This window comes from Sus scrofa, chromosome 3 (assembly GCF_054392235.1).
Source record: "Sus scrofa isolate SSC_HxYL_T2T_F1_AM1 chromosome 3, Sscrofa_HxYL_maternal_Yorkshire_Landrace_v2.0, whole genome shotgun sequence".
Taxonomy (NCBI): Eukaryota; Metazoa; Chordata; class Mammalia; order Artiodactyla; family Suidae; genus Sus; species Sus scrofa.
In genome coordinates, this window is record NC_139385.1 from 124288564 (window position 1) to 124308636 (window position 20073).

Consider the following 20073-nt stretch of genomic DNA (forward strand, 5'->3'; position numbering starts at 1 on the left):
GTAGAGCAAAAACCGAGTGGAGGATGCGGGCATCGATCCCGCTACCTCTCGCATGCTAAGCGAGCGCTCTACCATTTGAGCTAATCCCCCGGCTGCTGCTGAAGTCCTTCCCTTTGCCTTACAGGTTGTTCTGGGGTGTCCACTGACAAGAGCACCCACTACAATTCAGAATATTCGTTCAGTTCTCGAGTGCAGTGGAGCCAGTGCAGTGGTATCACTGCAAGATTTTTTAAAGCAAGCATATAATAATTACACGCAAGCAATAATAAGGCCTACGTAACTTACAAGAGAGCGTGCTGAGTACTTGCTGCATACATGCACGGAGCAGCGGCAGTGCTCATTCAAACATTCTAGGTAAAGCCTTTTTTCCCGAAACGGGTAGGGGTTTAAAAAACGTCAGACGAAGTCCTTCGAGCCGGAATCGAACCAGCGACCTAAGGATTGCCAGGGGTAATCCACTACAGTCCTCCGCTCTACCAACTGAGCTATCGAAGGCTCCGCTGTTTCCCAAAGCTGCGGATGTCCCTCTAATACTTACCAAGATCGCACTCCTTCAGGGTCTCAATGGTTTTCCCGTGCCCTGGTCTCCAGCTCCTCTAGGCTGCACAGAACAGAGGAAGCCGGAGACAGAGGCGCGAGCAATGGAAGCTGCCAAAGGAGCCACTTTCCAGCCCTAGACGAAGGAAACACCGGCAATACACTTCCGTTTCCTTGCTTTTTACGAAGCGATACCCCCACCCCTCACGCGCGGTGGCTTCTACAGAACTGCGGACGCTTAGAGATCTGGCCTACAACCCTGACTTCTGGACCCCATTTCTCGGGTGGGGCGGGTACGCACAGGTGGTCAAAAATCTCCCCGCGCCGGCCGGGTTTGCAAACCCCGACGGCTTACGTTAGCTATTTCCGCCCCTCGTTTCCCTCGGGTTTCTCCGGAGGCGCCAATAATATCCTACTGCCTTCCTGATGTGAAGGACATTCATTCAGTCGATTACCCCACGTTTGTCAGGATCTCTTCCGCCTGAGAGCAGGAAAGATACAAACCACGGAGCTGCAGGAGACGAGCCGGGCGGCGCAGCAGTGTTGCGCTGGACGCCAGGGATTAACCACTGCGGGCGGGGCCCTAAACCCGGCAGGGAGTCGGGCGGCTCAGTTCCACCCGGCCCCCTCCCCTGCCCGCCTCACACCTGCACCTCTCTCTTTCGGGGACTGCATGCCAGCGGCCCACAATCCTTTGACCAACCAAAGGCTCCTGGGGTTTTAAAACAAAGAAACAAACCTAAACCCCAGCTAGAGCGTGGAGTTTTGCTTCGCGATGTGGCGGGGTGCGTGTTCGGGGAGACCTGCTCTCCATTGCCAGCTCTGCGGCAACTGTTTATGCTACCTGGAATCACAGTCGCCCGGGCAGATCCAGGTCGGGCGATGATTTCAAGCCCCTTGTAGCTCCGATATTTTATGGGGTCTCTCCGGCTGAGCTTTAAATCGGAGGTTTCACTGACCACAACACGAGGTTCACCTTGGGCCCATCCGCAAAGCAGGAGATGAATATTTTCGCATTGATGTACCGCTATAACTTTATTCTGCCGCTGCAAATGCTACCATTGTGTCTGAGAGCGTTAACTTGGGGTAGTTTTCTCGGAGCGGTGTTTAGCGCTCTCACCCTTGTTCTTGAGGGGAGGCCGGGGCTGGAAAGCAGAACATATTTAATTAGGTTGCTTTGGGTTGTTTTTGTTTGTTTGAGCGAAATTCACATAACAGTTCTAAAGTATGACCTATTCAAAAGCAGGAACAATTCAGTGGCATTTGGTGCGTTCTCCATGTTGTGCAAATGATCACCCTCTCTAGCTGAAAAACTTTTAAAAAATCACCGTAGAAGAACACCGGGTGTGCAGGTCACCCAGCCCCTGGGAACAGGTCATCCACATTCTGTCTTCAGGAATTTGCCTTTTCTGGAGATTTCATATATAAGAAATCATAAACGATGTGGCCTTTGGTGTCTAATTCCTTTCACTTTAAAAAATTGAAGGGTAGTTGATTTACAATGTTGTGTTAGGTTCGAGTGTACAGCAGAGTGATTCAGAATATATATATATAACAATATGAGTATTGCTCCCTGTGCTATAGTAAGGGAGTTGGTAAGTCCTTGTTACCTATCTATTTTTAGCATAATATCATAATATCATATGATTATCATAATTTCGAGACATCCAAATGGTGGCATGTATCAGTACTCCGTCCCTTTGTACAGCTAAATAATATTTCATTCCTTTGTTTATCTGTTCTTCTGCTTATGGATCTCTAGGCTATTTAATCCTTTTGTCTTTTATGAATAGCAGTGCTATAAACATTGGTGTACAAGTTTCTGTGTGTTTTCATTTCTCTTGGTGTACTCCTAGGAATGGGATTGCTGAGTTTTATGGTAATTAGATGTTTAACTCTTTGACGACTGCCAAATTGTTTTCCACAGCAGTTGAACAATTTTCCAAATCCCACGGCCAATGTAGGAGGGTTCCAATTTCTCCAACATTTATTTTCTATTTTTTTTATTGTAGCAATGTTTCAATACATTGAGATCAATTAATAATAAGCAAATATGCCATTAAGGCTTCTTTGAGATCATCATTTGAATAGCCATTTCTCTTTTGCTTTTTACCAAAATGTGTTGAAATATCTATCCTATTGTCAGACGCAGTTTATATCCAAATTTTCACTGTTAATAGAGCTATAATAAATGTTCTTTTTAAATTTATTAAAGTATAGTTGATTTAGTCTTGTATCAATTTCTGTTGTATGGCAAAGTGACCCAGTCACACATACACATACATCCTTTTTCTCATACTATCTCCCATCATGTTCTATCCCAAGAGATTGCATATAGTTCCCTGTGCTATAAAATAGGACCTCATTGCTTATCCGTTTGACATGTAATAGTTTGCATCTACAAACCCCAAACTTCCAGTTCATCCTATTCCCTCCCCCCCTTAAATTTTCTTGTACATAAATCTTTGTTCATATTTCTGTTTACTTCTCTAGTCTCTAGAATATATTTATAGGAATGGAACTACTTGGTACAGTAGTATAACACTTCTAAGGCTTTTGATAAATATTATCAAATTACTTCCTGGAAACATGATACCAATTTCTATTACAGCATTCACTGAGTATACTGCCACTTAAAAAACCCTTTGTTAATACGATAGGAAGAAGGAAGTGGTCTCATTTAAAATGTGCACTTCTTCGCCAATGAAATGGACTTTTTTCCCAAGTCTATTGTTCATTTGTATTTCTTTTATGAAATACCTCTCATCCATATTTTATTGCTGTTTCGTGCTTTTCATACTGATTTGTAAGAGCTCTTTAACAAGAATGTGCTTCTGATCAGCTCAGTAAAGAAATGGAGGCCTTGATCAGCACACCAAGGAGAACTAACTCCCAGACATAAACAGAATATTCCACCCAACGACAGCAGAATACACAATCTTCTCAAGTGTACATGGAACATTCTCCAGTATAGTCCACATATTCGGGAACGAGTCTTAAGCAAATTTAAAAAGATTGAAATGATACCAAGTATGATTAATGTAAATCGACCTCAGGTCATAGGGATGTGTCAGTGTAGGTTCATTAATGCTGACGGTGGGGGACGTGGTTCAAGGGCAGGGGCACAGGGAGTGTACTTATTGCCCATTTCTGATGTGAACCTAAAACAGCTGTAAACAAGCAAAGTCTATTGATGGAGTTCTCAGGGTGGTAATAAACCCGACTAGTATCCATGAGGACGCAGGTTCAATCCCTGACCTTGCTCGGTGGGTTAAGGAGTTGGCATTTCTGTGAGCTGTGGTGTAGGTTGCAGATGCTGCTTGGCTCGGATCCAGTGTTGCTGTGGCTGTGGTGTACGCCAGCAGCTGCAGTTCCAATTTGACCTCTAGCCTGGGAACTTCCATACGCCTGTGGGTGTGGCCCTAAAAAAAAGACCAAATAAATAAATAGTTTACTAAATAGTAACTTGTATACTAGCATAGCAAAAAAAAAAAAAAATTATACTAGGGCACATCCAACAATGTGTCTGAATTCAGCGTTTTTATTAACAGGTAGAATATTCAATATTCAGTAAGTATTCACACATACCCTGAATGGTGAAAGCTCCCCCCATCCCCAAATTCCTTCTTATACCTCAAGTCCGGACAATGAAATTGACCAGTGAAAATGGAATACCACATAGGGAAAGGCAAGATCTTTTGTCCCCTCAAGTCCTTTTGGGAGCAGAACTATAAGCTTATGTAGAAGAAAGATGAATCACTCTGTACACTTAAATTTAAACTCTTGTAGGAGAGATAAGACCTATTACAATGCTCCAACCATTGAAACGTCTGTCATTCTGGAATAGGGCAGGGCAGGCATGCCCGTCTCTGTGGGAAACACTCCACTCTAAGAGTGCTGGCATTTGAGAATGGGCTGGTGATGCCACAGGACCAGCACGTTATGCAGCCAGAGTAAGACAGGCTCCCCATTGAGCTGGCCTGTGCTAAAGCTAAAGCTGTAGATGGTACAAATAACCAGAGGAAACCGAAAACATGCCTTAAGACTTAGAAAAATGGGGGGAAAAAGTGTCTGTAATCGTGTGATACAAGTCCATGTAAGAACCAGTAATACATAAGGTTAGTAAGACATAATAATCACAAATGGCCCGTCAGTCAGATGGCATGTTATCCACAGAACTTCAGCTGCATGTGAACAGTAAAGTTAAAACTTCTAGACGTGATCTGCGAGGTGTTCTTCCAGTAACACCAACTGTCAGTATGACTTCTGGCCTGTCAGCATCAGACTGTACTTTACCAGTTTGTACCAGTTCAACTCACTGGCTCAGCTTGGATTCCTTTGTTGACAGTTCTTCAAAAATGAAGCATCTAGATATTTGGTTTGGCTTTAAAGGACAGCAGGTGCAGTGCTGGACTAATGAGAGAGGACAAATTCTGACAATTCCAGTATCAGGTCAAATCACTGTGACATCAAGGTGTCCGTGTTTCTGAGGGAGGCTGTGGCAATCCCAGTTAACCTGAGTTCAAGAAAAGTGTTGCATCCCAGGATTCTATGTCAGAAATTAAGTGACCCTAAGTAGGTAAAAAGAATCCACACACTAGAAACCGATGAAGCACTTATAAGTGAGATGCTCTGAGTTGCTGGATCGAGAGAACTCAGTCCAGCAGCTTTGGTTGGACTCTGTCATCACAGGACAGGATGCCATCATTTTACTCTTGCTGTGCTGGTGCCAACCTAAGTTCACACCAGCCCCCCTTCTTCAACTTGCCTTGAATACAGACCAGTTACAAGGAGTCATGATTCTTAAGCACTGAGCCCATCCATTTCTGGTAAGAACTGAGGCAATGGAACATGTCCTGGGGCTCGTGGACACGCTTGCCCAGCAGTGTTAAACTCGGGTCTTTGCCAGGCGTGGTTTCTTTTTTTCTGGGCAGAACGGCCATGGCTCACTGCCGCTTAGAAGAGCAGGGCTCTGAGCAATGTGCTAACACAGGACCTTGCTGGTCCTCTCAGGCGTTCGTGATGGAAGCAGAAACCACCTCGAGGAAGCTGGAGTGGGCAGTGCCCCTCTGGGACTGCTTAATTTTGCGACATTCAAGGAATGAAACTTGAGGTGAGAACTGAAAACCCGTTGTTACAGTCTCAAGGCAAAAATTAAAGGGACTCTGGTGATAAACTCTTGCCTCGTGTCTTGCAGGCTCACTGCCTGTAAAATGAACTAATTAATAAATTAAGGTCCTGGTGAGGAAGAAGACAGCCCTTGATCGCTGGCCAAGAATGACCTTAGGAGACTCTCCCCCAATTTTCCAGGCATAAAATACTCAAGCCACCAAGGCAAATCTTGGGACATGAATCATAGGGACAAGTGACACAGTATGTGAGAGTGTGTCTAGAACCCTCAACAGGCCAAACTTCAGAATGATGGATGTGGGCTTTCCTTGCCGGAGCCTGGGACCTCCAGGAGGGCAGGGGGGCAAAGAACACAGGTGCCCACATTCTACTGTCCTGTTCACACCTACGGGTATTCCTGTACGAAGATGCACAAAGGAAAGCTAGAAATCAAGTCTGCATCCTTTATTCCACCGAGCAGGCATACCCACGGGCCACATGCTACATCCTGTCTCAACAGGCTGCTGGAAGGTTCCCTAGGCTGGGGGCACAGGACTACCTGGGCTCTGCTCTCCAGACAGATGGTAGGGGTTGGCAGCAGAGGCTGAACACTAGGGCGGAGACCCCCAGCGCTGAAGGGTAATGGAGAGTGAGGAAGCAGGACCCAGATGGAAGGGGCAGCGAGGGGCCTTGAAGAACCTAAGTTGAGCATTTTGAGGTGAGAGGCCTGTCCACTCAGGCCTCCATCCGCACAGACAGCCACACTCAGACTGTGGGTAGAGGTGATGCTGCTACCACCCACTGTGCTGCCATGTTCTTCTGGATTCTTCTGGAGGTCCCTTTCTTTTTTCTTCTGTGACCAAAGCCTGGAAGCAGGAATCATTCTTCAGAAGAATGCAGAAGCCACTGGCTGGAGTCCCACCTCTTTGGAGATGAGCTGTTTGAGGCTTTGGGAATGAGAGAGAAGGAAGTGGAGAGCAGGAGACAAGAGAGGAGGCGAGAGAGGCTCCCAGCCTCCCAAGGGCAGAGGCTGGGAGTTTTGTGCAACAGGGCAGGGCAGTGGTCAGTGGAATCGTGGGTAGGAGGTTGAGAGACCTCTGGGATCAGCTGCCACCAGAGCTGGAAGAACTGAGGCAGAGGCAGCCAGCCACTTGCCTAGAAGACAGAACTCAGGCACCAAGGAACAAAGACTCCCACGAAAAGTGCCACTTCTACTCCCAGAGTCTCAGACAGTCTGCTCCTGACAGAACCCAGTGGCCAGGGAGGCAGGGCCTACTGCTGGGATATCATGGCAAGTGCCCAGTCCAAGAAAGCCACTGTGACGTCCTGTAGGCAGAGCCAGGTCCAGTGGGCAGCCTTGCTGAGCTGTGTCTTCACGCAGTCCCAGGTCACCTCACCTCTGGGAGGAAAGAACACATGCGCAGGTTGAAAGTGGGATATGCAGCCGCGTCAAGTCATGGGGGCAGCTCAGACCCACGCCCTACATCCCGAAGGGGCTGAGGGATGAACGGGGGTCCAGGCAGAGTGAGCGACTCAACAGAGCAGCCCTGTCCCTGGACAAAGGGCATAGGGCACAGCCACCTGCCGTAGCCCTGGGCAAGGGTCTCACCTGCATGCCTCGTGGCAGTGCTCCTGGGCGCGGGCCAGGGCCTCAAGCAGCAGGTGCCACATGGGAAGTAGGACGTTCTGGTAAAGAAACAGGAGCAGCTCCCTCAGAGAATGGAGCAGCTGGTTCAGGGCATCAGGGAGCTGGATCTGTAGCAGGACCATGGAAAAGGGATGGGGTTAGAATGCCCGGGGAAAGCAGTCCACGTGGGGCTGCATCTTCCCAAGAAGCCCCAGCAAGACGGGCCTTCTCCGACCCCCATCTCTGGCTTACCCTCTGGGAGAGGCTGGTGAGGCTGTCACCGAGCCAGGCAAGGTGGGAGGCACAGTGGGCAGAAAGGAAGCGGACCGTGGCATTGGTGTGGGCCCAGGCCAGCTGCAGGCTGGGCCTCGCCGTGGTCAGCAGGTGGGAACCCCAGGCCGGCAAGCTCTCCTGCAACCAGCTGTAGGAGAAGACAGAGGGGAGAAACAAGGTCTCTGAGTTCCCCTGGGCAAATCGGCTCAAGAACAGCTGGTTTAAGGGAGGCCTTGGGAAAGCAGAGCCGTGGATCACCTCCCACTGACCATTAATGCTGTCACCACCCTGAACACGGCAGCCCTCTCTCTCCCACCTCCTCCCCCTGCCCGCCCAGCCCTAGGCGGTGCTCACCTGTAGCCCTGCAGGCTGTAGGAGTAGATCTTGGTACATGCTTGCTGGCCAGCGGGCAAGAAACCAGATGACTGAAGCAACCGGCCAGAGAGGGAGGCTGAGGAAAGGGGGCCTCAGGTGAGCTGGGAGGGGAAGAGGGCGGGGACTGGGGAGACAGACCCTCAGGCCCCAGAGCAGGCCCAGTGAGGGGTGCGGCAGAGCTGGCCACGGTCTGGGAGGGAGGATGCAGGCCGGGGGGCAGGAAGGGCGCGGCCAGGTGGAGCCCTGGACTTAGGCATCGGCAAGCCTCGGGTTTAAGGGTGGGCCCGTCTCCTTCCCAGCTGTAATCTTAGACTAATCTTACGCTAATCGGGTACATCTCTCTGAGCCTGGGTTTGCTCAGACGTTAAAAACATGGTAACATCTACCCAAATGAGACGGTGAACACCTAAGCATTTCTACACTGCGCAGCACTAGTCCCATGTGAAGCAGTAAGGCCACAGCTGCGGACAGAAAGATCTGGCTGAAGTGTTTGCTCCATCGTGTGTGTTGGGGGAGGGCAGGGCCACACCCAGCTGTGTCCCCAGAGAGAGCCCGGTGCTTTCTTCTTTGCCTGCCAAGCCCTGCTTACCCTGGAAAGAACTGTGTGACCGCAAGTCATGGCACAGGAAACCTACGGCAAAGACCAGCACCAACATGAGAAGCCGTGCCCAGGGCAGCCGGAAGCCTCGTGCCTGCTGCAACAGACTCTGGAAGAAGAGCGGGGAGGGAGCAGTGGTCAGAAAGGCGAGGCGCTGGTCCTTGCTTCCCGAGGCAGGCCTCGAGCCAGGCCTTCCAGGGACAGGATCCGGCGCTCACACCGCCTCAGGGGTAGTGGGAGCTCCAGGGACAAGTGGGGCAGTGATGTGCTACAGGCCCAACCAGGCTGAGCCAAGACAGTGGCACAGAACAGTGCGTGGGGTTGGGAGGGCTGAGCGCTGGCACCGTGCAGGCTGTGTCGCAGGCGATGGCATCCTGGTTGCTGTCGATGCCCTTCCTCAGCAGATCCTGGTTGGTAAGCTTGAAGGACTGAGTCGTTTCTTGCAAAGACTTCTGTGTCTGTAGGGCAAGAAAAAGTCTGTGCTGAGAACATGAGATTTGGCCCAGGAGGGATCCCCGCGCCTCCACTGTTTCACTTTCCGGGGCAGCTGTGCCGAGGGAGCACCTTCTCAGCAACGGGGACAGGGGCCAAGGGGTACGAACCCAGAACCCAGGTGAAGCTCAGCCAGCCACGTCCTACCAGCAACTCACCTTCTTGGGAATCCGCTCCCAGGACTTGAGCAAGTGCTCGAGCAGCAGGCTGTGGGGAAAGCACAAGCCCTTTCCATCAGGGGGCCCGCTCGGCCTGTCCCATCCTCCTGCCCTCCGTGAGGGCCCCGCTCCTTCGGGCCGAGAGTCCACGCCCCACCCGCAGAGAAGCAGCTTCCTAGAGGCCCACGGCAACTCCCGCGGAACCTGAACAGTGAGGAACACTCCCCTTCTGCTTTTAGGGACATGCTGGGAAGCACGAGGTAAGGCTTTTCTGTGTGGATCAGAGCAGGTACCCCCCCATCCCACCACCACCACCTGCCTGGACTGTGGCAGGTGCTTGGGGTACAGCTGCCTCCAGACGCTGGTGCTGAGGGGGTCCACCGTCAGGCACTCGGTCAGGCTGCTCAGGAGCTGCACAGGGGACAGGAGGAGGGAGAGACTGTTGGGCCCGGGCTGGTGGCGGGTAGAGTCCTGGGAGGTAACCCCCTCTCCGAAATGAGGCCACCCAGGCAACGCGTCCGCCCTAAAGGATGGAGAAATCATGCCCAGGCCTCAGAAACCTCCGAGACGACGTACGGGGGAGGCTGGGGTCCTGAGGTCAACGTTCACGTGCGTGCAAGGGGCAGGACATCGGAGATCGGCCAGATGACTGTGCCCTCTTTTCAGCTCAACTCTCCACCCCCCGCCCCCCTCTGCTTTCACCCAAAGCATATGGAAGTTCCTGGGCCAGGAGCTGAATCAGAGCTGCAGTTGCACCACAGCCACACTGGATCTTTAACTCACTGCGCCAGGCCAGGGATCGAACCGGCAATACCACTGAAACAAGCCGGATCACGAACCTGCTGCATCACAGCGGGAACGCCTCCGCTCCGCTCTTCTGAGGACAGAGCATGAGGGAGCGGGGCAGGTGGCTACAGGTGCACTATGGGGAGGCCCGGGAAGTGGGCTCCCTGGAGCAGAGCCTTTGCCTGCAGACAGGGACTGGTGTGGCAGAGCCCTGGGAGGGAAAAAGGAGCCTCCCGTCGTTTCCTCACCTCTTTCTTCATCTCCGGAGGGCAGCCAGGGGTGGCTCTGGACAGGAAGGAGGGGAAGTAGGTATGCAGGGTGGATTCCGGCTTTGCCCCAAATGCCAGCACCTTCAGTCGTGGGTAGAGCCGACAGAGCTGCTCCTGCAGGCTGTGGTGAGAGTTGAGAGAAGCAGGCATGGGCTCTAAAGGGCTATGTATGCCGTGCCCCTTTGCCGGCCTCAGAATCCACACCCTGCCCAAGGAGGGACGTCCCTAAGGGCCTTGTAATGGTTCTGCATCTTTCTAGACTCAGCGATTTCTTGGAAAATCTGAGTCATGGGTTCTCTCCCCAGGAAAATGCCCACGTGCCCCTCAAACTCGAGGGCCCACACAATTCCAGGGGTTCAGTGATCCCTTGGACTTGCAGGTCAGATCTACGGTGGCTGGAGGAAGAGGGACAGGAAGATACTGTCCGCTCCTAGCCCTCAGCTGGGATCCTTCACAGCAGGTTGTGCCCGACGGCAGCCCTACCTGGGAGTCAGGGAGTTGTTGGGCATATAGGCAAAGTCCAGAAGCGGGAAGAAGTCCTTGGGGCCAATCATACCAAAGCCCTTGGTGAGGTTGGGGTGCATCCTGCGGGGGAAGAAAGAAACAGGCTTGCGGGGGACCACCCACCCAGGCCACGGCCTCAGCTAAGCGCAACATCCCAGAGAAAGGGCACAAACCCGAGCCCGCCCCCCGCCTCGTGGCTCCGTCCCTTTCTTTCTTCACCACCACGTTCTGAGGCGGGAGGAAGGGGCCCGGTTTTCCTCACATCTGTGGAAACCAGGGTCAGAGCATCCCATTTTGCTCAAACAGCCACTCGGGAACACCCGGGGCCTCCCCGTTGCCGCTCCCCCCACACTCACAGGAGCAGGCGATCCAGGTAGGCGATGGCGAAGGGAGACAGGGACCTGATGCCCAGCACAGGCATCATGATCCGCAGCCACACTGCGGAGACAAAGGGCAGGGAGGAAGCCTCAGGCCTGGACCCACGGGGCACGTTACGGAGGACCCTAGAGGCTCTGAAACCATCCCTCTCTCCCCCACTGGTTACCTTTCAGTCCTTCGGTGAGGTTGGCGAAACCTGCTTGACCCAGGGCCCACATGATGGTCAGACACTTGGCTGGTCGGCTCTGGTGGGACCTTAGCAGTTCCAGGAACTGGGGAGACCGGTGTGGGAGGCAGGTTGGGATACGGCAAAGCTCCAGGAGCACCCCCAAAGAACCCCCAAAGCCAGGGAGGAACGTCAACGGGGAGGGACAGTGGCGCGGTGTGGTAGTGTGGCAGGGTGATTCAGAGCATGGGCTCTGGCCTTCGAGCACCCTTGCCGCTTACTAGGTGACCAACTCGGGGAAAGTTACTGAACTCAGTCTTGTCAGCTAGGAAATGGGAATAAGAGCACCATCTGCCTCATATATAGACAAGGCAGGCTCAGTAAGTGCTAACGTGTTCACTAGCATCACTCATCTTACAGGATCGCCCACGACCCCTCAATTGGGTCCAACAGTGTAGATTCCAGCCAGCCTCCCCACTCCTAACCTCCTGATGTCCCCACCAGGACCCTGAGCTCACCTTGCCCAGATTCGTGGTGGCAATCTTAGGCTTGTCTTGCAAAATGGCCTGGATACAGATGCGGTAACCATGCAGTGACTCACCTGGAGGGATACCCGTTCTCAGACCTCCATACACCACTCCGCATCCCACCCCTGTAATTTCCCTTTTGACAGCCAAGAGCCCAGAACCCAGGCCCACTGAGTCCTAATCTCCTCCGCCTTTTTCTTTTTTTTTGGTCTTTTTAGGGCCACACCAGTGGCATATGGAAGTTCCCAGGCTAGGGGTCTAATTGGAGCTGTAGCCGCCGGCCTACACCACAGCCACAGCAACGCCAAATCCGAGCCGGGTCTGCGAACTACACCATAGCTCACGGCAACACGGGATCCTTCACCCACTGAGGGAGGCCAGGGATCAAACCCGCAACCTCATGGTTCCTAGTCGGATTAATTGCCGCTGCACCACGACGGGAACTCCTCCTCCACCTTTTTCAAAAGAGTGCCGGAATTTACAGAGCGCTCAACTGCAAACAGAACCACACAGCTACTCTGGAAGCAGGAAAAAGCGGGTAGGCTCCCAAGATGGGGCTGGGCTATTCCTTCCGGGCCTCTCTCACCTGGCGTCTTATCCAGCTCTTGCAGCATGGTGAACAGACAGTGATCGAAAAAGAGCTCCAGGGACCCCGCTGCCTTCGCCAGTAGCCCTCGGATGATCCCACGCAGCTCCCGGCTCACCAGGCTGTAGGGATAATCTAGGAGCGAGAGGCCTCATGTGAGTGCGAAGATCAGACGCCTCCGCCAGCTCCGAGAGCTCTGGGTTGCTCCCTGAGAACAGGGAGCAGAGGCAGAGGTCACTGCACTGTGGTTGGCATCCTCGCTATTTCAGTGAGGCCCAGAAACTTTCAAGTCAAGAACAGCTCATGGAAATCAGAACAATTGGGGGGACCCTCATGGAAATGAGGGCAATTGGGGGGAGTGGGCGGGGAGGGGGCACTGGGCTCAATGCTTAAGTAACATGTTCACACACAGCCCTTTCAGAATCTCCCTGAACTTGTCCTGGACTTGAGGGCGTTGGGAGAACTAACCGTGAGTATGCTGGCTTAGGGTAGGTTCACTTGTGGGCGTTTGGAGCTTGTAGTTGAGATAGCTGGCCAGGTCCTTCAACCACACGGACGGGTTCTCAGAGAACACGCTCTGGCTCTTGTCCAGTTCCTTCTGCAGAGCTGCCACATCCAGCTGCCAGGAACACAGGCCCCTCAAGGTGAGTTGTAGGTATAGAGTAATGGGGGAGAGATGGGGAAACCGCTGAACTAGGTGGCGGCAGGAAGAACACAGAGTTTCTGCTTTACAGCATCAGTACGTGGAATGCCGCACTCTTGCTGCCTCCAGATCTTTAGGAAATAGAGAACGGGACAGCTGCAACTGGGGATCTCAAGGCCTATACTCTCCAGCCCTTCACAAGTTCAAGGGGGAAAAGAGAAGACAAGACGCAAAATGAAAGGACCCTCCTTCTTTGGGGGGAGGAGCTACCAGCAGTTTTTCTAAACCCTCCCTGTAGTCCTAGATTTCCAAAGCTCCCCTCTTACTAAAGGATGCTTCTCAATAACCTTCCTTTCTGTCTATCCCAAGTGCACACATTGCAGCCCTTAGGCTTTCCATTCTTTCCTGAACCGGCTCCTCTCAACCAGCAATGTCCCACATTCCACAGGGCCCTCAGCTGCCCGTCCCCTCCTGCTCCTTTCATTTTTACTCCTCAAGTCCCTGTGCTTTCGCTGCCTAAGGTCTCGGCCCACTCACAGCTTTCAGCGCCTCCTCCAGGCTGCGAAAGCGGCCCTGCTTCTGGTTCTGGTTGGTGACGGTTGCTCCCTTCTTAGTCTGCTTCTTGGTGGCCGGTTTCTTAGGCTCCACAGCAGGGGGTGGAACCTGCTCCTTATTCTGCCGTTTCATGATTTTCTCAAAGCCCCGCTCATACAGGGTGCTTGTCGTCTGGATTGGAGCTGGGGGTAATGACAGGCAGACAAAGGGGGCCAGCCCTGAGTCAAGAGGGCCTCCCAGGAACAGTGGTCCCTTCCCCTTCGATCATCACAGCTCTTGAGTTCAAGGGCTCTCTCACAGAGATGAGGCATTTCTTTATTAGGAAATCAGAGTATGTGAGAACTGGTGGAGGGGTCGGATACAGAGGGCTGGCTTCTTTGCTGAGTGGCTACCAGTCTGGGAGGTCAGGATTTTTCCATCTTGGTTCTACACCAGTTCCACGTGGTTCGGATGTGACAACTCTATAATCAACAAGCGGCAAGCTTTCTCCAATCCTCCAGGAGACTTCGAGGAAACAGGCACCACTTAGAATAATACTTGGTGGGTGTGGAGTGTGTGGTGGGTCACGTCCCCCGCTGTGGGGCCTAGTGTGCGTCCCAGCCCCCATGCCCACCCCCGACCTGCTGGTTACTTAACACAGGGGCACAGGCTGTCTCCCCCCAGCTCCCAGACACCTGCCCAGAGAGCCTAGGCTGGGCCAGCGAACAGCTGGGCGGGCGGGTGTGCAGGCGGCCAAGCGTCCGAAGACCGGAATCGCAGTCCCCTCCGACCTGCGGTCCCGGGCAAGGCATCTAACACTTCGCTGAGCCTCGGTTTACGCATCTGACAGGCGAGAGCAGCGACCTCCCTCGCGCTGTCTACCTCTTGTGAGGCTTAAAAGAGACAACGCCAAGTAGCGCCGGCTGAACTGGTAAGTACCGATGGGCAGGAGAGCTCGTTCTGCGAGCAGCCCGGGGCTATTTTGAGCCTCTGGGCTCCGGTAGCTGCTCTCTACCAGCCAGCGGGCAGGCAGGCCCGGGGCCGGGCGGCGGCGGGGGCGGCAGGCGGGTGGGTACTCACGGGTCAGGTCGTACTTCCACACTCCGTTCGCCTCCCCGAGGGCCCGGCGGTCCCCTCCGCCGCCTTTACCACTGCCGCCGGCCCCAGGCCGCCTCCCCTTCTTCACCACCTCCCAGCGCCCCCCACCCGCCGTCTTGGCCGCCATGGCTCCGACCCTCCCGCCACGGCCACCTCCCTGGGCTTTCCGGTCCGGTGCGGACGCGTCGCGCTCTGCCACGTCTCCTCGCAGGGCCTCGCGGCGCGTGACGCCACCCGCAAGGCAGCCTGGGACTTGTAGTCTTTTCTATTTGCCGGGTTCTCCCTCGCGAGGGCTCGGGTCAGCCTCCGGGCTCCCTTGCAGCAAAAAACAGCCAGGCAAAGAGGTTGAAATCAGGGGCTGTTACATTCAAAAGTTTTTATTGAGACCTTGCTGTGTGAAGGCACTGGATGACTCGGTGGATATGTACAGTTTCTATTTGTCTTTCCGTTCTAGTTGGGCAGGAAGGATGGAATGAAAATAGTTCTTCGTCGTTGCCTCGGAGAGTTTGAAGATTAAATGCTTCCTTCCTTATAGGAAAATGCTAGTTTTTCTGTGGCTAGTGGTTAAACTTTGGGTTTAATGGGGTATAAAAATCCATTAGGAAGGTACAAGGAAGAGAATGGAGCTTGAGGGAAGAGGCAGTGTTTGGAGGGCAGTGTTTGGAGGGCAGTGGGTGAGGCCTTCTGACAGGAGGCAGGGCAAAGGCTGGGGGCCCAGGACAGTCAGAGCTGGGTCTCCCCTTCCTGGCAGTGGAAAGGAAAGTGCTCTGACTCCCACCGCGAGAGTCAGCCCCCCGTCCCAGATGTGACAGGGAGGGGTTCAAGAGCCCCAGACCCGAGGAACCACCCAAATAGGTTATGACTCAGGCATTCACTATTGCTGAAGGGCCCACAGCCATGCTTGCAGTGTCATGTGAGACCTCAGAACGAAGCATTCCAGCCTGAGGATGAGGGAAGGTGAACTGGAAGTGATTTATCACAATTAAAGAAATGTGCTATTTCATGTACACTCCTACATTTAAGCATGAGTTTCACACCTGCCATCCTGAGGAACAAGGCAGGCCCGCCCTTATGGTAAGAATGAGTAGAGTCCAATTTACTACAGGACTAATGACTTAAGGAGTGATGAATTCTTAGGAAGGAGATCAGCAAAGGTTTCCCAAAGGAGATGGCATTTGAGATGGGTCCTGAGAAATGGGTGAATTTTCATTGATTGGGGATTAGGACAAGTGGCAAGAACAGGTCAGGTATATGGATTTATTGATTTTAACAAAGGCCTCGAGGTGGGACGCAGCAGGGACACAGAGACTGGAAGTAGTTTAGTGTCATGGTGCTTAACGGATTTTGGAGGTGATGAGGTTGGAAAGGGGTCTGAGCTCATATGCCATGGGCCTTGGGGATATATGAAGGGTGAGTTGGGGTGGAGGAAAGGCAGGAGATAACTAGCTTTTGCGGCTTTCTTCTGCCTGCCCTGCAGCTCCTTCAGGCCTGATCATAGCTGACTTTGCCTCAGGTCAGAAGCGCTGAGTTGGACTGCTTTTGCCAAGGACCATATTTGAGCCGATCATGAATCAGTTCCCCTTTTTCAGATCATTGGTTTAGCTCCACACAGAGGATAGATAGCTCTTTGTTCTACCTCTTCTGTGTCACATATATGGTCACAGAAAAAGAACAGCACTTCCATAGAGGCAAGAAGATGGAGGGGGGGTGCTCTATGGTGGAGAGATGTAGATGGGTGGAGAGGGGCTTTATTTTCTATCTTTCCTTAGAATAGTCTGGCAGATCATCTGTTGTAACTTGGCCTCTAGGGGATGGAAGTCATTCATTTACTTATGCAGCAGCATTTCCTAAGCAACTTCTCTACCTAAGCACCTAGCACAGTGCTAGTTGGAGCTAGAGGACACACCTCACTTGGCTTGAGAGGAGCTCAAAGCCTGTGTAGGAGACAAATGTGCAGACAGAAAACTGTAGTTGACCATCTTAAATGTTCCAGAGGTTGGGGAGGAGGCAGTGGCTTTCCATCCCTGAGCTCTGGGTGTTTGAAGAGCAGCCTCAGACACGAGCCATGGAGGTGCACTTGGGCAAGTACCCATGGGGTTTGAGGGAAGAGAATCAAAAGACTGGGTCAAGGAGGATGGATGGGTATCGTGTAGGGGCCAAAAGAGAGTTCATTGAAGCAGTTTGACCTCCTGTATAGTGTCCTGTTGCTGCTGTAACAAATAGCTACAAATTTACTGACTTAAGACAAGACAAATGTGTCTTACAGTTCTGGAAGGTGGAAGTCTGTCAGGGTCTCCCAGGGCGAAAATATGGTGTCTACAGGGCAGTGGTCCCTTGTGGAGGCTCTGGGGGAGAATATGTTTCTTGCCTTTCCCAGCATCTAGAAGTTGACCAAGTTCCTTCACTCCTGGATCCCCCCATCTTCAGGACCAGCAAGAGGGGGGTCAAGTCCTGCTCACATGGCATCCCTCTGACCTCCTGCCCCCCCATCTGCCTCCATTTTATGGACCTTTGCAATAACATTGGGCCCCCTTGGTAATCCAGGATATTCCCGGTTTTAATCAGGTGTCAACTGATTAGCACCTTCATTCCATCTGCACCGTCATTTCCCTTTGCCGTGTAACCTAACCCATCCACAGGTTCGGGGGATTATGACGTGGCCATCCTTGGGGGGGAGGCTATTCTGCCCACCACACCCACAGGGCGAGGTCTCAGCCTGAATGAAGGTGAACGTTGGGCGATGCAGAACAATGGCCTTATCCTTTAATGTATCTACTTGGAAAAATGGAGGACAAGCCTTTTCAAATTAGGCGCAGGAATTAAAAATCATAAAGATAAATAAAAGCAAGGACCTTCCTGGAGGAGAACAACAGAATGAGGCCAGAAGTCTCTGGATGTGGGGGCGGGAGTCAAACGGAGGAGGAGGAGAGGACGTGGAGGAGGAATGAACAGACGTGGTTTGCTGATTTCAGGCTTATAACCCAAGTCATTTGAGAAATGGTGGCTGTCAGGAAGGAGGCTCACGGAGCAGGGCCGTAGAAGAGACACCGCCCCAACAGTATCTCGGTCACACTCCGGATGCTGAGGAACCACCAGGGGGCTAGTCTGAAGCTAGCGGAAGGTTCTGGAGGCCCCATCTCTGTGGTCTTTGGGGACGAGCACTGAACCATGAGTCAGGAGGCCTCAATTCTGGTCCAGGTATTTATCACCATCACCCTGAGCAGATCACACGCGGGTCTCAGTCCCTTCGTGGGTCAAGGAGGGAGTGGTCTGGATGACAACCCAGGCTCTATGTGAATGCGCCTGGTACCCACATTCGTGTCAGCGCCCTTCATCCCTGATGGGCCTCAAGGACACGGGTTGTCATGGCCCTTGGCTGGGGCACCTGCCAGGAAGGCAGGGCTCTGCGGGTGACAGGACAGAGTTCCCGGCTCCTGGTTCCCATTAGCGCCTGGACACTGCTGTCCTTCTGGGCTCCAGTGCCTAGAGCTGCTTGCTCCTTCGAACTCACGCAGCATTGTCACGGGAGCCTGTGCTCCCCCCCAGCTGGATCCCTGCTGTGGGGTGTGTGAGCTGCCACAAGGATGGGGGACAATATGCAGTCTTACTGTCCCAAAGGAGCCGGAAACAAAGCACCTCTCCGCCAGGCTGCCCCGTGACCTCGCAGTTGCTTCCCTGGGCTGCCCATCCTCTCAGCCACGGCCCTGAACTTCGTTCCTCTTCAGGGACTGGGGGTCGGGGCGCCTCTGTGCCTTCTCTTAAAGCCCCGGTCCTGGTGTTGGGAAATGGGGGCTAGGTCAGCGCTGGGCTCTAAGGGGAAGCTGGGCCTGAGGGAGGATGGTGGTGGTACCGGGCTCCATGGCCACCGCCTCTGGAGAGGGGGTGGCTCGGGGGGAAAGCACTGCACCCCAGGCTGTGGCTCAGTTGCGGGAGACATGGTATGGACTTTTACCACACAAGTTTATTGAAATAAAAGTGAACACGTATGCAGGCTGGGTGGCCCGAGGGGCAGGGGTAGGGGAGGCGGGCCGAGAGGAGGCAGACCGACAGGAGGGGCCAGGCAGAGTCTGTGTGGCAGGAACCAAGCGGCAGGGGGCGTGGCTGGGGGCCTGGGGCAGTGCTGGGCTTCAGTGCTGGGGGCAGGGGGCCGAGGGTGGGCGAGCCTGGTGCCAGGAGGCCGTTTTCATCCCTCGCATGCTCCCCTCCCTCTCCCTGACTGCCAGGGCCTAAGGCACCCCCTCCTCAGCCCCCTTCTCTCCCTCTCCTGACATCAGCCTTTCCCTCAACTACTGGGAAGTCAAAAGACAAAATAAATAAGAATCGGTGAGTCCTGCCATGGCCCCGGCCATGGGGAAGGGAAGCCAAGCCGGGCACGCTGCCCCGGAGCCCGTGCTGTCAGCCCTGGGAAAAGAACAGGTAAAGTGCAAGGAAAATCCAGTAAGTAAAAATATACCAATGACTTTGTCAAATATACAGCTGCTGGCTGTCAGAGGCGCAGGCGGCTGGCTGGGGAGGGTGGCAGCAACACCCTGGGAAGTGTTGGCCGACACAGCACAGAGACAACGGAAATAAATAGGGGTGGGGAGTGGGCAGGGGGCCCGCCCACGGGGCCTGTGCCGCAGGAGGAGGGGCCTCTGCCGGCTCACCTGGCCCGTCCCCCCAAGCCCTGCTCGCCGGGCTCCCCGAGGCTGCGATGCTGCGGCACTGACACAAAGCACCCGGCCGACCGGCTGTCAGGAAAGGGTTATAATGTGGGGGTGGGAGCGGGGAGGGGAGGCCCGGGAAGCGGAGCGGTCAGCCAGGGCTGGGGCCGCCCTCAGTACTCGTCCTGGTCTTCCTGTTGGTGTTCCTCGATCTCGTCGTCCTCAGGGGGTGCAAATCCTTCCTGGAGTGGGGGAAGGGAGAGCAGCGGTGAGCCGGGCCGGCCCGGCTGCGGGTGTGGCCTCCTGAAGGGCCAGGGCCCGGGTTCTCGGGTTCTCGTCGTCCTACCTCCCCTGCTCGTGCTCTGGGCGGCCTTGGCCCCGGGGACTTCAGCTCGCTGCCCTCAGTGGCCCAGGTTCTCCAAGGCCCCTCTGGTCTTAGGGCCGGGCGGGAACGGGGGAGGCCCAGCAGGCGCCGGCAGGACTCACCTCGGTGGCATAGAGGATGCCAATGATGCCCGCGATGACAGGGCTGTTCTCACTTTCGTGTTCCTGGCAGATGAGCTCGATGTCTCGGAGTTTGCTGAAGTAGAAGTCGCGCTCCTTCTCTAGCCCATCCACTGTCAGCTTCAAATCCAGTAGCTGCTCAGGGGGTGGGGGTGGGGGTTGGGGGGGAGAAGGTGCAGCTGAAGCCAGAGGCCCCGCCTCCGACTCCCTCCCGGCCCTGGCGCCCCGGGGGGCCTGGCTTTTGCAGCAGGGCTATCTCGGCGGCG

The 20073-nt window shown here is 53.9% G+C and overlaps 2 protein-coding genes and 2 non-coding genes across 9 annotated transcripts in view; all 4 read right to left on the minus strand.

The window, feature by feature from the left end:
• Positions 1-17: 17 nt before the first annotated feature.
• On the minus strand, positions 18-90 carry TRNAA-AGC (transfer RNA alanine (anticodon AGC)). Its single transcript has one exon. It is a non-coding gene; the product is annotated as a tRNA-Ala (tRNA).
• Positions 91-406: 316 nt separating this feature from the next.
• TRNAY-GUA (transfer RNA tyrosine (anticodon GUA)) lies at positions 407-495 on the minus strand. The gene is given in 2 exon segments: positions 407-442; positions 459-495. It is a non-coding gene; the product is annotated as a tRNA-Tyr (tRNA).
• Positions 496-6096: 5601 nt separating this feature from the next.
• Positions 6097-14832, minus strand: TMEM214 (transmembrane protein 214). 3 transcript variants are annotated; one of them, XM_005662677.4, is made up of 17 exons: positions 14643-14832; positions 13566-13765; positions 12854-13004; positions 12386-12520; positions 11791-11873; positions 11273-11378; positions 11085-11166; positions 10708-10809; positions 10204-10345; positions 9489-9580; positions 9170-9218; positions 8864-8977; positions 8511-8628; positions 7901-7997; positions 7526-7694; positions 7256-7401; positions 6097-7045 (listed from the first exon to the last, which is right to left on the minus strand). In XM_005662677.4, exons 1-17 carry the CDS (start codon positions 14785-14787, stop codon positions 6919-6921), a joined length of 2058 nt encoding a protein of 685 aa, XP_005662734.1. In that variant the 5' UTR covers positions 14788-14832; the 3' UTR covers positions 6097-6918. The 3 variants fall into 3 exon arrangements, with proteins under 3 accessions (XP_005662734.1, XP_084875968.1, XP_084875969.1); XM_085019842.1 differs by lacking the exon at positions 13566-13765; XM_085019843.1 differs by lacking the exons at positions 12386-12520; positions 12854-13004; positions 13566-13765; positions 14643-14832 and adding an exon at positions 12197-12254.
• A 3769-nt stretch (positions 14833-18601) lies between these two features.
• MAPRE3 (microtubule associated protein RP/EB family member 3) overlaps positions 18602-20073 on the minus strand; it is a 51952-nt gene continuing 50480 nt past the window's right edge. For all 4 annotated transcript variants that reach the window (XM_021087723.2, XM_021087724.2, XM_085019896.1 and 1 more), the window contains 2 exons: positions 19790-19942; positions 18602-19545 (listed from right to left, as the gene is read on the minus strand). In XM_021087723.2, the coding sequence (XP_020943382.1) occupies positions 19477-19545; positions 19790-19942 (222 nt within the window). In that variant the 3' untranslated portion in view covers positions 18602-19476. The remainder of the gene's footprint in view (positions 19546-19789; positions 19943-20073) is intronic.